A 13,788-nucleotide genomic window follows, 5' to 3' on the forward strand; every position below is an offset into this window, starting at 1 on the left:
GGGGCTGGATGGGTCGTGGGGCTGGTTGGGTCGTGGGGCTGGGTGGGTCGTGGGGCTGGTTGGGTCGTGGGGCTGGGTGGTAGCTGGTTGGGTGGTGGGGCTGGGTGGTAGCTGGTTGGGTCGTCAGACACACTGCAGGTACAGAACACCTGCTTCTGTAGAGTGATCTCTCTCTCTTTGTTTTCCCCCCCCCCAGAGGAACAGTCGTTATGACGGCCAGATCGCTGTGTTTGGCTCCCAGCTGCAGGAGGAGCTGGCTAAACAGCGCTACTTCCTGGTTGGGGCTGGCGCTATTGGCTGTGAGCTGCTGAAGAACTTTGCCATGATCGGATTGGCCAGCGGGGAGGGTGAGGTCATCGTGACAGACATGGACACCATAGAGAAATCCAACCTCAACAGACAGTTCCTCTTCAGGTGAGCGAGGGAGGGAGAGGAGTGGCAGACCTATACCATGGAGGGTTTTAAATAGCTTGGCCTTTTAATCAGTGATTTTACTGTTTTAGACATTGCTTGCATCCCAAATGGTACCCTATTTACTATATAGTGCACTACATTTGATCAGGGACCATAGGGGTCATTTCAAACGTAGTGCACTATATAGGGAGAACGATACCATTTTAATCATTCATATTTTATTGGCACTTGTTTATTTTCTAAAGTGTTGCTCTTTTTAAATAGTAGTTTGGTTTGTATTCAGGCCGTGGGACGTGACCAAGATGAAGAGTGAGACGGCTGCAGCGGCGGTGAAGCAGATGAACCCGTCCATCCGGATCACGGGACACCAGAACCGCGTCGGGCCCGACACCGAGCGCGTCTACGATGACGACTTCTTCGAGAGCCTCCACGGAGTCGCCAATGCACTGGACAACGTCGACGCACGTAAGATGCACTCTAAATGCTTCTTACTCCCGTTTCCTGGTGTGTAATGTATGGAGGTAGAAGAAAGACGGTGCTATTTCTGGGTGTGTAATGGATGGAGGTAGAAGAAAGACGGTGCTATTTCTGGGTGTGTAATGGATGGAGGTAGAAGAAAGACGGTGCTATTTCTGGGTGTGTAATGGATGGAGGTAGAAGAAAGACGGTGCTATTTCTGGGTGTGTAATGGATGGAGGTAGAAGAGAGACGGTGCTATTTCTGGGTGTGTAATGTATGGAGGTAGAAGAGAGACGGTGCTATTTCTGGGTGTGTAATGTATGGAGGTAGAAGAGAGACGGTGCTATTTCTGGGTGTGTAATGTATGGAGGTAGAAGAGAGACGGTGCGTAATGGATGGAGGTAGAAGAGAGACGGTGCTATTTCTGGGTGTGTAATGGATGGAGGTAGAAGAGAGACGGTGCTATTTCTGGGTGTGTAATGTATGGAGGTAGAAGAGAGACGGTGCTATTTCTGGGTGTGTAATGGATGGAGGTAGAAGAGAGACGGTGCTATTTCTGGGTGTGTAATGGATGGAGGTAGAAGAGAGACGGTGCTATTTCTGGGTGTGTAATGGATGGAGGTAGAAGAGAGACGGTGCTATTTCTGGGTGTGTAATGGATGGAGGTAGAAGAGAGACGGTGCTATTTCTGGGTGTGTAATGGATGGAGGTAGAAGAGAGACGGTGCTATTTCTGGGTGTGTAATGGATGGAGGTAGAAGAGAGACGGTGCTATTTCTGGGTGTGTAATGGATGGAGGTAGAAGAGAGACGGTGCTATTTCTGGGTGTGTAATGTATGGAGGTAGAAGAGAGACGGTGCTATTTCTGGGTGTGTAATGTATGGAGGTAAAAGAAAGACGGTGCTATTTCTGGGTGTGTAATGGATGGAGGTAGAAGAGAGACGGTGCTATTTCTGGGTGTGTAATGGATGGAGGTAGAAGAGAGACGGTGCTATTTCTGGGTGTGTAATGTATGGAGGTAGAAGAGAGACGGTGCTATTTCTGGGTGTGTAATGTATGGAGGTAGAAGAGAGACGGTGCTATTTCTGGGTGTGTAATGTATGGAGGTAGAAGAGAGACGGTGCTATTTCTGGGTGTGTAATGGATGGAGGTAGAAGAGAGACGGTGCTATTTCTGGGTGTGTAATGTATGGAGGTAGAAGAGAGACGGTGCTATTTCTGGGTGTGTAATGTATGGAGGTAGAAGAGAGACGGTGCTATTTCTGGGTGTGTAATGGATGGAGGTAGAAGAGAGACGGTGCTATTTCTGGGTGTGTAATGGATGGAGGTAGAAGAGAGACGGTGCTATTTCTGGGTGTGTAATGGATGGAGGTAGAAGAGAGACGGTGCTATTTCTGGGTGTGTAATGGATGGAGGTAGAAGAGAGACGGTGCTATTTCTGGGTGTGTAATGGATGGAGGTAGAAGAGAGACGGTGCTATTTCTGGGTGTGTAATGGATGGAGGTAGAAGAGAGACGGTGCTATTTCTGGGTGTGTAATGTATGGAGGTAGAAGAGAGACGGTGCTATTTCTGGGTGTGTAATGTATGGAGGTAGAAGAAAGACGGTGCTATTTCTGGGTGTGTAATGGATGGAGGTAGAAGAGAGACGGTGCTATTTCTGGGTGTGTAATGGATGGAGGTAGAAGAGAGACGGTGCTATTTCTGGGTGTGTAATGTATGGAGGTAGAAGAGAGACGGTGCTATTTCTGGGTGTGTAATGTATGGAGGTAGAAGAGAGACGGTGCTATTTCTGGGTGTGTAATGTATGGAGGTAGAAGAGAGACGGTGCTATTTCTGGGTGTGTAATGGATGGAGGTAGAAGAGAGACGGTGCTATTTCTGGGTGTGTAATGGATGGAGGTAGAAGAGAGACGGTGCTATTTCTGGGTGTGTAATGGATGGAGGTAGAAGAGAGACGGTGCTATTTCTGGGTGTGTAATGGATGGAGGTAGAAGAGAAACGGTGCTATTTCTGGGTGTGTAATGTATGGAGGTAGAAGAAAGACGGTGCTATTTCTTCAGTACCAGTGTGTGTTATCTGCTGGCACACATGATAAAACAGGGTGACATATATATTTCTGGGGTTTACATGATAAAACAGGGTGACATATATTTCTGCGGTTTACATGATAAAACAGGGTGACATATATATTTCTGGGGTTTACATGATAAAACAGGGTGACATATATTTCTGCGGTTTACATGATAAAACAGGGTGACCTATATATTTCTGTGGTTTACATGATAAAACAGGGTGACCTATATATTTCTGGGGTTTACATGATAAAACAGGGTGACATATATTTCTGTGGTTTACATGATAAAACAGGGTGACCTATATATTTCTGGGGTTTACATGATAAAACAGGGTGACATATATTTCTGCGGTTTACATGATAAAACAGGGTGACATATATTTATGTGGTTTACATGATAAAACAGGGTGACATATATATTTCTGGGGTTTACATGATAAAACAGGGTGACATATATATTTCTGTGGTTTACATGATAAAACAGGGTGACATATATTTCTGCGGTTTACATGATAAAACAGGGTGACATATATTTCTGTGGTTTACATGATAAAACAGGGTGACCTATATATTTCTGTGGTTTACATGATAAAACAGGGTGACATATATTTCTGCGGTTTACATGATAAAACAGGGTGACATATATTTCTGGGGTTTACATGATAAAACAGGGTGACATATATTTATGTGGTTTACATGATAAAACAGGGTGACATATATTTCTGTGGTTTACATGATAAAACAGGGTGACCTATATATTTCTGGGGTTTACATGATAAAACAGGGTGACATATATTTCTGCGGTTTACATGATAAAACAGGGTGACATATATTTCTGGGGTTTACATGATAAAACAGGGTGACATATATTTCTGCGGTTTACATGATAAAACAGGGTGACCTATATATTTCTGGGGTTTACATGATAAAACAGGGTGACATATATTTCTGCGGTTTACATGATAAAACAGGGTGACATATATTTCTGGGGTTTACATGATAAAACAGGGTGACATATATTTCTGCGGTTTACATGATAAAACAGGGTGACATATATTTCTGGGGTTTACATGATAAAACAGGGTGACATATATATTTCTGGGGTTTACATGATAAAACAGGGTGACATATATTTCTGTGGTTTACATGATAAAACAGGGTGACATATATTTCTGTGGTTTACATGATAAAACAGGGTGACATATATATTTCTGTGGTTTACATGATAAAACAGGGTGACATATATTTCTGCGGTTTACATGATAAAACAGGGTGACATATATTTCTGTGGTTTACATGATAAAACAGGGTGACATATATTTATGTGGTTTACATGATAAAACAGGGTGACATATATTTCTGTGGTTTACATGATAAAACAGGGTGACCTATATATTTCTGGGGTTTACATGATAAAACAGGGTGACATATATTTCTGCGGTTTACATGATAAAACAGGGTGACATATATTTCTGCGGTTTACATGATAAAACAGGGTGACATATATTTCTGGGGTTTACATGATAAAACAGGGTGACATATATTTCTGCGGTTTACATGATAAAACAGGGTGACATATATTTCTGGGGTTTACATGATAAAACAGGGTGACATATATTTCTGTGGTTTACATGATAAAATAGGGTGATATATATTTCTGGGGTTTATGTGATAAAACAGGGTGACATATATTTCTGTGGTTTACATGATAAAACAGGGTGATATATATTTCTGGGGTTTATGTGATAAAACAGGGTGATATTTTTGTGGTTTACTTGGGGCTGGGCGATATGTCGAATTATTATTTTATTTTTATTTTTTTGTGATATTCCAAATGTCTGTATCGCAGAATCAAGGTTTTGTTATTTTTCATTTTCCTGAGCGTTTGTCTGCTTGTTCTCTGTTTGTATTTATGGTCTCGTCTCCTTCACTCCTCTGTGCTGTGTGCTCCTTCCCATCTACACCAGAGATCTGGATATAATGAGGAGATGCTCCTTCCCATTTACACCAGAGATCTGTATATAATGAGGAGATGCTCCTTCCCATTTACACCAGAGATCTGTATATAATGAGGAGATGCTCCTTCCCATTTACACCAGAGATCTGTATATAATGAGGAGATGCTCCTTCCCATTTACACCAGAGATCTGTATATAATGAAGAGATGCTCCTTCCCATTTACACCAGAGATCTGGATATAATGAAGAGATGCTCCTTCCCATTTACACCAGAGATCTGGATATAATGAAGAGATGCTCCTTCCCATTTACACCAGAGATCTGGATATAATGAAGAGATGCTCCTTCCCATTTACACCAGAGATCTGTATATAATGAAGAGATGCTCCTTCCCATTTACACCAGAGATCTGGATATAATGAAGAGATGCTCCTTCCCATTTACACCAGAGATCTGGATATAATGAAGAGATGCTCCTTCCCATTTACACCAGAGATCTGGATATAATGAAGAGATGCTCCTTCCCATTTACACCAGAGATCTGGATATAATGAAGAGATGCTCCTTCCCATTTACACCAGAGATCTGTATATAATGAAGAGATGCTCCTTCCCATTTACACCAGAGATCTGTATATAATGAAGAGATGCTCCTTCCCATTTACACCAGAGATCTGTATATAATGAGGAGATGCTCCTTCCCATTTACACCAGAGATCTGTATATAATGAGGAGATGCACCTTCCCATTTACACCAGAGATCTGTATATAATGAAGAGATGCACCTTCCCATTTACACCAGAGATCTGTATATAATGAAGAGATGGACCTTCCCATTTACACCAGAGATCTGTATATAATGAGGAGATGCACCTTCCCATTTACACCATAGATCTGTATATAATGAAGAGATGCTCCTTCCCATTTACACCAGAGATCTGGATATAATGAAGAGATCCTCCTTCCCATTTACACCAGAGATCTGTATATAATGAAGAGATGCTCCTTCCCATTTACACCAGAGATCTGGATATAATGAAGAGATGCTCCTTCCAATTTACACCAGAGATCTGGATATAATGAAGAGATGCTCCTTCCCATTTACACCAGAGATCTGGATATAATGAGGAGATGCTCCTTCCCATTTACACTAGAGATCTGGATATAATGAAGAGATGCTCCTTCCCATTTACACCAGAGATCTGTATATAATGAAGAGATGCTCCTTCCAATTTACACCAGAGATCTGGATATAATGAGGAGATGCTCCTTCCCATTTACACCAGAGATCTGGATATAATGAGGAGATGCTCCTTCCCATTTACACCAGAGATCTGGATATAATGAAGAGATCCTCCTTCCCATTTACACCAGAGATCTGTATATAATGAAGAGATGCACCTTCCCATTTACACCAGAGATCTGGATATAATGAAGAGATGCTCCTTCCCATTTACACCAGAGATCTGGATATAATGAAGAGATGCTCCTTCCCATTTACACCAGAGATCTGTATATAATGAAGAGATGCTCCTTCCCATTTACACCAGAGATCTGTATATAATGAAGAGATGCTCCTTCCCATTTACACCAGAGATCTGGATATAATGAAGAGATGCTCCTTCCCATTTACACCAGAGATCTGGATATAATGAGATCTGTATATAATGAAGAGATGCTCCTTCCCATTTACACCAGAGATCTGGATATAATGAGGAGATGCTCCTTCCCATTTACACCAGAGATCTGGATATAATGAAGAGATGCACCTTCCCATTTACACCAGAGATCTGTATATAATGAAGAGATGCTCCTTCCCATTTACACCAGAGATCTGTATATAATGAAGAGATGCTCCTTCCCATTTACACCAGAGATCTGTATATAATGAGGAGATGCACCTTCCCATTTACACCAGAGATCTGGATATAATGAAGAGATGCACCTTCCCATTTACACCAGAGATCTGTATATAATGAAGAGATGCACCTTCCCATTTACACCAGAGATCTGTATATAATGAAGAGATGCACCTTCCCATTTACACCAGAGATCTGTATATAATGAAGAGATGCTCCTTCCCATTTACACCAGAGATCTGGATATAATGAAGAGATGCTCCTTCCCATTTACACCAGAGATCTGTATATAATGAAGAGATGCTCCTTCCCATTTACACCAGAGATCTGTATATAATGAAGAGATGCTCCTTCCCATTTACACCAGAGATCTGGATATAATGAAGAGATGCTCCTTCCCATTTACACCAGAGATCTGTATATAATGAGGAGATGCTCCTTCCCATTTACACCAGAGATCTGTATATAATGAAGAGATGCTCCTTCCCATTTACACCAGAGATCTGTATATAATGAAGAGATGCTCCTTCCCATTTACACCAGAGATCTGGATATAATGAAGAGATGGTCCTTCCCATTTACACCAGAGATCTGGATATAATGAAGAGATGCTCCTTCCCATTTACACCAGAGATCTGAATATAATGAAGAGATGCTCCTTCCCATTTACACCAGAGATCTGAATATAATGGTTCAAAATAAGGTTCAAAATAAGACCATAGAAACTCATTGGGCTTATTTTGGACAGATTTTGGCGACAGTGGAACCTCTCGCTTCGCCTCTTTCTCCCAAGCCCCTCCCACCTGCCACTCACAACAACAAAGATGAAAGATCACTTCTTCTATTTCTGACAACAAGCAGGTTCAAGTCACTATGAGCATTTGAGGTTTGGTCCAACAGAATCGGGTCATATGGACACCAAAACACTTTTTTAAAAACTTTAACAGAGCAGTTAAAGTTAATTCTGTTTGTCTCAACTACTCAAATTGCACGCTGAACAGACCATACTAAAACGGGAGTATCAATGAACATTGGTTCTGGAAAATTAATGCTCCGTTTGTCGCCCGCATCATTGCAGTACCACATACTGCTAGCAGCATTTTAGCCAAAGACCGTTATACTAGCTGTCTAATCTTTGTTTTATAAATGTGCAATAAGCATAAGAAGATGCATTTGTATAAGGAATTGGCAACTCGTTCTCATTCTGAGAAATAAGGTAGTCCACTTGATTTCAACATCTGAACAAAGTGGACAGGCTAACATGCTTTTCAAACAGTTGGCGACAGACAGGAGAGTGTGTTCATAACAATTCAACTGTTCAACCTTGCTAGCTAGCAAATAGATCCACGTTGGCTAAACTTGAAATATAAAGATTAGCTGTCTAATCACTAGCACGTGGGCTTGAGAGATTGTTGATGAGGCCTGTGTTAAATGTCTCTAGGCTAATGCCTGCTACCAGAAGTTAGTCATTATTAGTGAATGTGCATTATGCTTGTCTCTAGTAACATCTGGAACACTAAAGGGGCATTTTCATAGACTTGAAAGCCAGGTCAGTGATTATTGCAAATAAAGCAGGTTAAACTATTTTGATAAAATAATTTACATTATCAGTTGGTCTTAAGGTTGTGGAAGGTTTATATTTGTCTGAGGTTCACAAGCCCTGAAGTAATTAGATTATTGCTTAGTGTTTGAAAGTGTTTTTTTACCTTTTAAATGTACTGCAAAGTTTATTTAGAGAAAAAAGGTCGCTGTACATCATGAGTAGTGTATACATTTCAAAAGACAATCTACCTTTTTAGGCCATATGTATTCTACCTTTTTAGGCCATATGTATTCTACCTTTTTAGGCCATATGTATTCTACCTTTTCAGGCCATATGTATTCTACCCTTTCAGGCCATATGTATTCTACCTTTTTAGGCCATATGTATTCTACCTTTTTAGGCCATATGTATTCTACCTTTTTAGGCCATATGTATTCTACCTTTTCAGGCCATATGTATTCTACCCTTTCAGGCCATATGTATTCTACCTGTTTAGGCCATATGTATTCTACCTTTTTAGGCCATATGTATTCTACCTGTTTAGGCCATATGTATTCTACCTGTTTAGGCCGTATGTATTCTACCTTTTTAGGCCATATGTATTCTACCTGTTTAGGCCATATGTATTCATGCCAGATTTCCTTCTGGGTTATGGTCATTATTTAGAGTTGACTGATTTACAGGATCATACTTTCTCTCTTAGTTTTCCTCATGTCATATTCATTCCTTTCTCTTCCCCTCTCCTCTCCTCTCCTCTCCTGTCCTCCTCTCCTGTCCTCCTCTCCTGTCCTCCTCTCCTGTCCTCCTCCTCTCCTGTAGGGATGTATATGGACCGGCGGTGTGTCTACTACCGTAAGCCCCTGTTGGAGTCCGGTACTCTGGGCACCAAGGGCAACGTCCAGGTGGTGATCCCCTTCCTGACGGAGTCATACAGCTCCTCCCAGGACCCCCCAGAGAAGTCCATCCCCATCTGCACACTGAAGAACTTCCCCAACGCCATCGAGCACACACTGCAGGTAACACACACACACACACACACACACACACACACACACACACACACACACACACACACACACACACACACACACACACACACACTGCAGGTAACACACACACACACACACTGCAGGTAACACACACACACACACACTGCAGGTAACACACACACACACACTGCAGGTAACACACACACACACACTGCAGGTGTGTATGGTAACTGTCCTCTCCAGTGTGTGATGTGTATGGTAACTGTCCTCTCCAGTGTGTGATGTGTATGGTAACTGTCCTCTCCAGTGTGTGATGTGTATGGATAACTGTCCTCTCCAGTGTGTGATGTGTATGGTAACTGTCCTCTCCAGTGTGTGATGTGTATGGTAACTGTCCTCTCTCCTCTCCAGTGTGTGATGTGTATGGTAACTGTCCTCTCTCCTCTCCAGTGTGTGATGTGTATGGTAACTGTCCTCTCCAGTGTGTGATGTGTATGGTAACTGTCCTCTCCAGTGTGTGATGTGTATGGTAACTGTCCTCTCCAGTGTGTGATGTGTATGGTAACTGTCCTCTCCAGTGTGTGATGTGTATGGTATCTGTCCTCTCCAGTGTGTGATGTGTATGGTAACTGTCCTCTCCAGTGTGTGATGTGTATGGTAACTGTCCTCTCCAGTGTGTGATGTGTATGGTAACTGTCCTCTCCAGTGTGTGATGTGTATGGTAACTGTCCTCTCCAGTGTGTGATGTGTATGGTAACGGTCCTCTCTCCTCTCCAGTGTGTGATGTGTATGGTAACTGTCCTCTCCAGTGTGTGATGTGTATGGTAACTGTCCTCTCTCCTCTCCAGTGTGTGATGTGTATGGTAACTGTCCTCTCCAGTGTGTGATGTGTATGGTAACTGTCCTCTCCAGTGTGTGATGTGTATGGTAACGGTCCTCTCCAGTGTGTGATGTGTATGGTAACTGTCCTCTCCAGTGTGTGATGTGTATGGTAACTGTCCTCTCCAGTGTGTGATGTGTATGGTAACTGTCCTCTCCAGTGTGTGATGTGTATGGTAACTGTCCTCTCCAGTGTGTGATGTGTATGGTAACTGTCCTCTCCAGTGTGTGATGTGTACGGTAACTGTCCTCTCCAGTGTGTGATGTGTATGGTAACTGTCCTCTCCGGTGTGTGATGTGTATGGTAACTGTCCTCTCCAGTGTGTGATGTGTATGGTAACTGTCCTCTCCAGTGTGTGATGTGTATGGTAACTGTCCTCTCCAGTGTGTGATGTGTATGGTAACTGTCCTCTCTCCTCTCCAGTGTGTGATGTGTATGGTAACTGTCCTCTCCAGTGTGTGATGTGTATGGTAACTGTCCTCTGTGTGTGATGTGTATGGTAACTGTCCTCTCCAGTGTGTGATGTGTATGGTAACTGTCCTCTCCAGTGTGTGATGTGTATGGTAACGGTCCTCTCCAGTGTGTGATGTGTATGGTAACTGTCCTCTCCAGTGTGTGATGTGTATGGTAACTGTCCTCTCTCCTCTCCAGTGTGTGATGTGTATGGTAACGGTCCTCTCCAGTGTGTGATGTGTATGGTAACTGTCCTCTCCAGTGTGTGATGTGTATGGTAACTGTCCTCTCTCCTCTCCAGTGTGTGATGTGTATGGTAACTGTCCTCTCCAGTGTGTGATGTGTATGGTAACTGTCCTCTCCAGTGTGTGATGTGTATGGTAACTGTCCTCTCCAGTGTGTGATGTGTATGGTAACTGTCCTCTCCAGTGTGTGATGTGTATGGTAACTGTCCTCTCTCCTCTCCAGTGTGTGATGTGTATGGTAACTGTCCTCTCCAGTGTGTGATGTGTATGGTAACTGTCCTCTCCAGTGTGTGATGTGTATGGTAACTGTCCTCTTCAGTGTGTGATGTGTATGGTAACTGTCCTCTCTCCACTCCAGTGTGTGATGTGTATGGTAACTGTCCTCTCTCCACTCCAGTGTGTGATGTGTATGGTAACTGTCCTCTCTCCTCTCCAGTGTGTGATGTGTATGGTAACTGTCCTCTCTCCTCTCCAGTGTGTGATGTGTATGGTAACTGTCCTCTCCAGTGTGTGATGTGTATGGTAACTGTCCTCTCCAGTGTGTGATGTGTATGGTATCTGTCCTCTCCAGTGTGTGATGTGTATGGTAACTGTCCTCTCCAGTGTGTGATGTGTATGGTAACTGTCCTCTCCAGTGTGTGATGTGTATGGTAACTGTCCTCTCCAGTGTGTGATGTGTATGGTAACTGTCCTCTCCAGTGTGTGATGTGTATGGTAACGGTCCTCTCTCCTCTCCAGTGTGTGATGTGTATGGTAACTGTCCTCTCCAGTGTGTGATGTGTATGGTAACTGTCCTCTCCAGTGTGTGATGTGTATGGTAACTGTCCTCTCTCCTCTCCAGTGTGTGATGTGTATGGTAACTGTCCTCTCCAGTGTGTGATGTGTATGGTAACTGTCCTCTCCAGTGTGTGATGTGTATGGTAACGGTCCTCTCCAGTGTGTGATGTGTATGGTAACTGTCCTCTCCAGTGTGTGATGTGTATGGTAACTGTCCTCTCCAGTGTGTGATGTGTATGGTAACTGTCCTCTCTCCTCTCCAGTGTGTGATGTGTATGGTAACTGTCCTCTGTGTGTGATGTGTATGGTAACTGTCCTCTCCAGTGTGTGATGTGTATGGTAACTGTCCTCTCCAGTGTGTGATGTGTATGGTAACGGTCCTCTCCAGTGTGTGATGTGTATGGTAACTGTCCTCTCCAGTGTGTGATGTGTATGGTAACTGTCCTCTCTCCTCTCCAGTGTGTGATGTGTATGGTAACGGTCCTCTCCAGTGTGTGATGTGTATGGTAACGGTCCTCTCCAGTGTGTGATGTGTATGGTAACTGTCCTCTCCAGTGTGTGATGTGTATGGTAACTGTCCTCTCTCCTCTCCAGTGTGTGATGTGTATGGTAACTGTCCTCTCCAGTGTGTGATGTGTATGGTAACTGTCCTCTCCAGTGTGTGATGTGTATGGTAACTGTCCTCTCCAGTGTGTGATGTGTATGGTAACTGTCCTCTCCAGTGTGTGATGTGTATGGTAACTGTCCTCTCTCCTCTCCAGTGTGTGATATGTATGGTAACTGTCCTCTCTCCACTCCAGTGTGTGATGTGTATGGTAACTGTCCTCTCTCCTCTCCAGTGTGTGATGTGTATGGTAACTGTCCTCTCTCCTCTCCAGTGTGTGATGTGTATGGTAACTGTCCTCTCCAGTGTGTGATGTGTATGGTAACTGTCCTCTCCAGTGTGTGATGTGTATGGTAACTGTCCTCTCCAGTGTGTGATGTGTATGGTAACTGTCCTCTTCAGTGTGTGATGTGTATGGTAACTGTCCTCTCTCCTCTCCAGTGTGTGATGTGTATGGTAACTGTCCTCTCTCCACTCCAGTGTGTGATGTGTATGGTAACTGTCCTCTCTCCTCTCCAGTGTGTGATGTGTATGGTAACTGTCCTCTCTCCTCTCCAGTGTGTGATGTGTATGGTAACTGTCCTCTCCAGTGTGTGATGTGTATGGTAACTGTCCTCTCCAGTGTGTGATGTGTATGGTAACTGTCCTCTCCAGTGTGTGATGTGTATGGTAACTGTCCTCTCTCCTCTCCAGTGTGTGATGTGTATGGTAACTGTCCTCTCCAGTGTGTGATGTGTATGGTAACTGTCCTCTCCAGTGTGTGATGTGTATGGTAACCGTCCTCTCCAGTGTGTGATGTGTACGGTAACTGTCCTCTCCAGTGTGTGATGTGTATGGTAACGGTCCTCTCTCCTCTCCAGTGTGTGATGTGTATGGTAACGGTCCTCTCCAGTGTGTGATGTGTATGGTAACTGTCCTCTCCAGTGTGTGATGTGTATGGTAACTGTCCTCTCCAGTGTGTGATGTGTATGGTAACTGTCCTCTCCAGTGTGTGATGTGTATGGTAACTGTCCTCTCCAGTGTGTGATGTGTATGGTAACTGTCCTCTCTCCTCTCCAGTGTGTGATGTGTATGGTAACTGTCCTCTCTCCTCTCCAGTGTGTGATGTGTATGGTAACTGTCCTCTCCAGTGTGTGATGTGTATGGTAACTGTCCTCTCCAGTGTGTGATGTGTATGTTAACTGTCCTCTCTCCTCTCCAGTGTGTGATGTGTATGGTAACTGTCCTCTCTCCTCTCCAGTGTGTGATGTGTATGGTAACTGTCCTCTCCAGTGTGTGATGTGTATGGTAACTGTCCTCTCCAGTGTGTGATGTGTATGGGAACTGTCCTCTCCAGTGTGTGATGTGTATGGGAACTGTCCTCTCCAGTGTGTGATGTGTATGGGAACTGTCCTCTCCAGTGTGTGATGTGTATGGGAACTGTCCTCTCCAGTGTGTGATGTGTATGGTAACTGTCCTCTCCAGTGTGTGATGTGTATGGTAACTGTCCTCTCCAGTGTGTGATGTGTATGGTAACTGTCCTCTCCAGTGTGTGAT

At 43.6% G+C, this 13,788-nt stretch overlaps 1 protein-coding gene across 2 annotated transcripts in view; it reads left to right on the forward strand.

Annotated features, from left to right (window-relative positions):
* uba1 (ubiquitin-like modifier activating enzyme 1) overlaps positions 1-13,788 on the forward strand; it is an 84,345-nt gene that overhangs the window by 49,471 nt on the left and 21,086 nt on the right. For both annotated transcript variants that reach the window (XM_084184251.1, XM_084184252.1), the window contains exons 12-14: positions 197-414; positions 698-879; positions 9,124-9,320. In XM_084184251.1, coding sequence (XP_084040377.1) covers positions 197-414; positions 698-879; positions 9,124-9,320 — 597 coding nt within the window. The remainder of the gene's footprint in view (positions 1-196; positions 415-697; positions 880-9,123; positions 9,321-13,788) is intronic.

This window comes from Coregonus lavaretus (assembly GCF_964263955.1).
Source record: "Coregonus lavaretus genome assembly, chromosome: 20".
In the NCBI taxonomy this organism is placed as follows: domain Eukaryota; kingdom Metazoa; phylum Chordata; class Actinopteri; order Salmoniformes; family Salmonidae; genus Coregonus; species Coregonus lavaretus.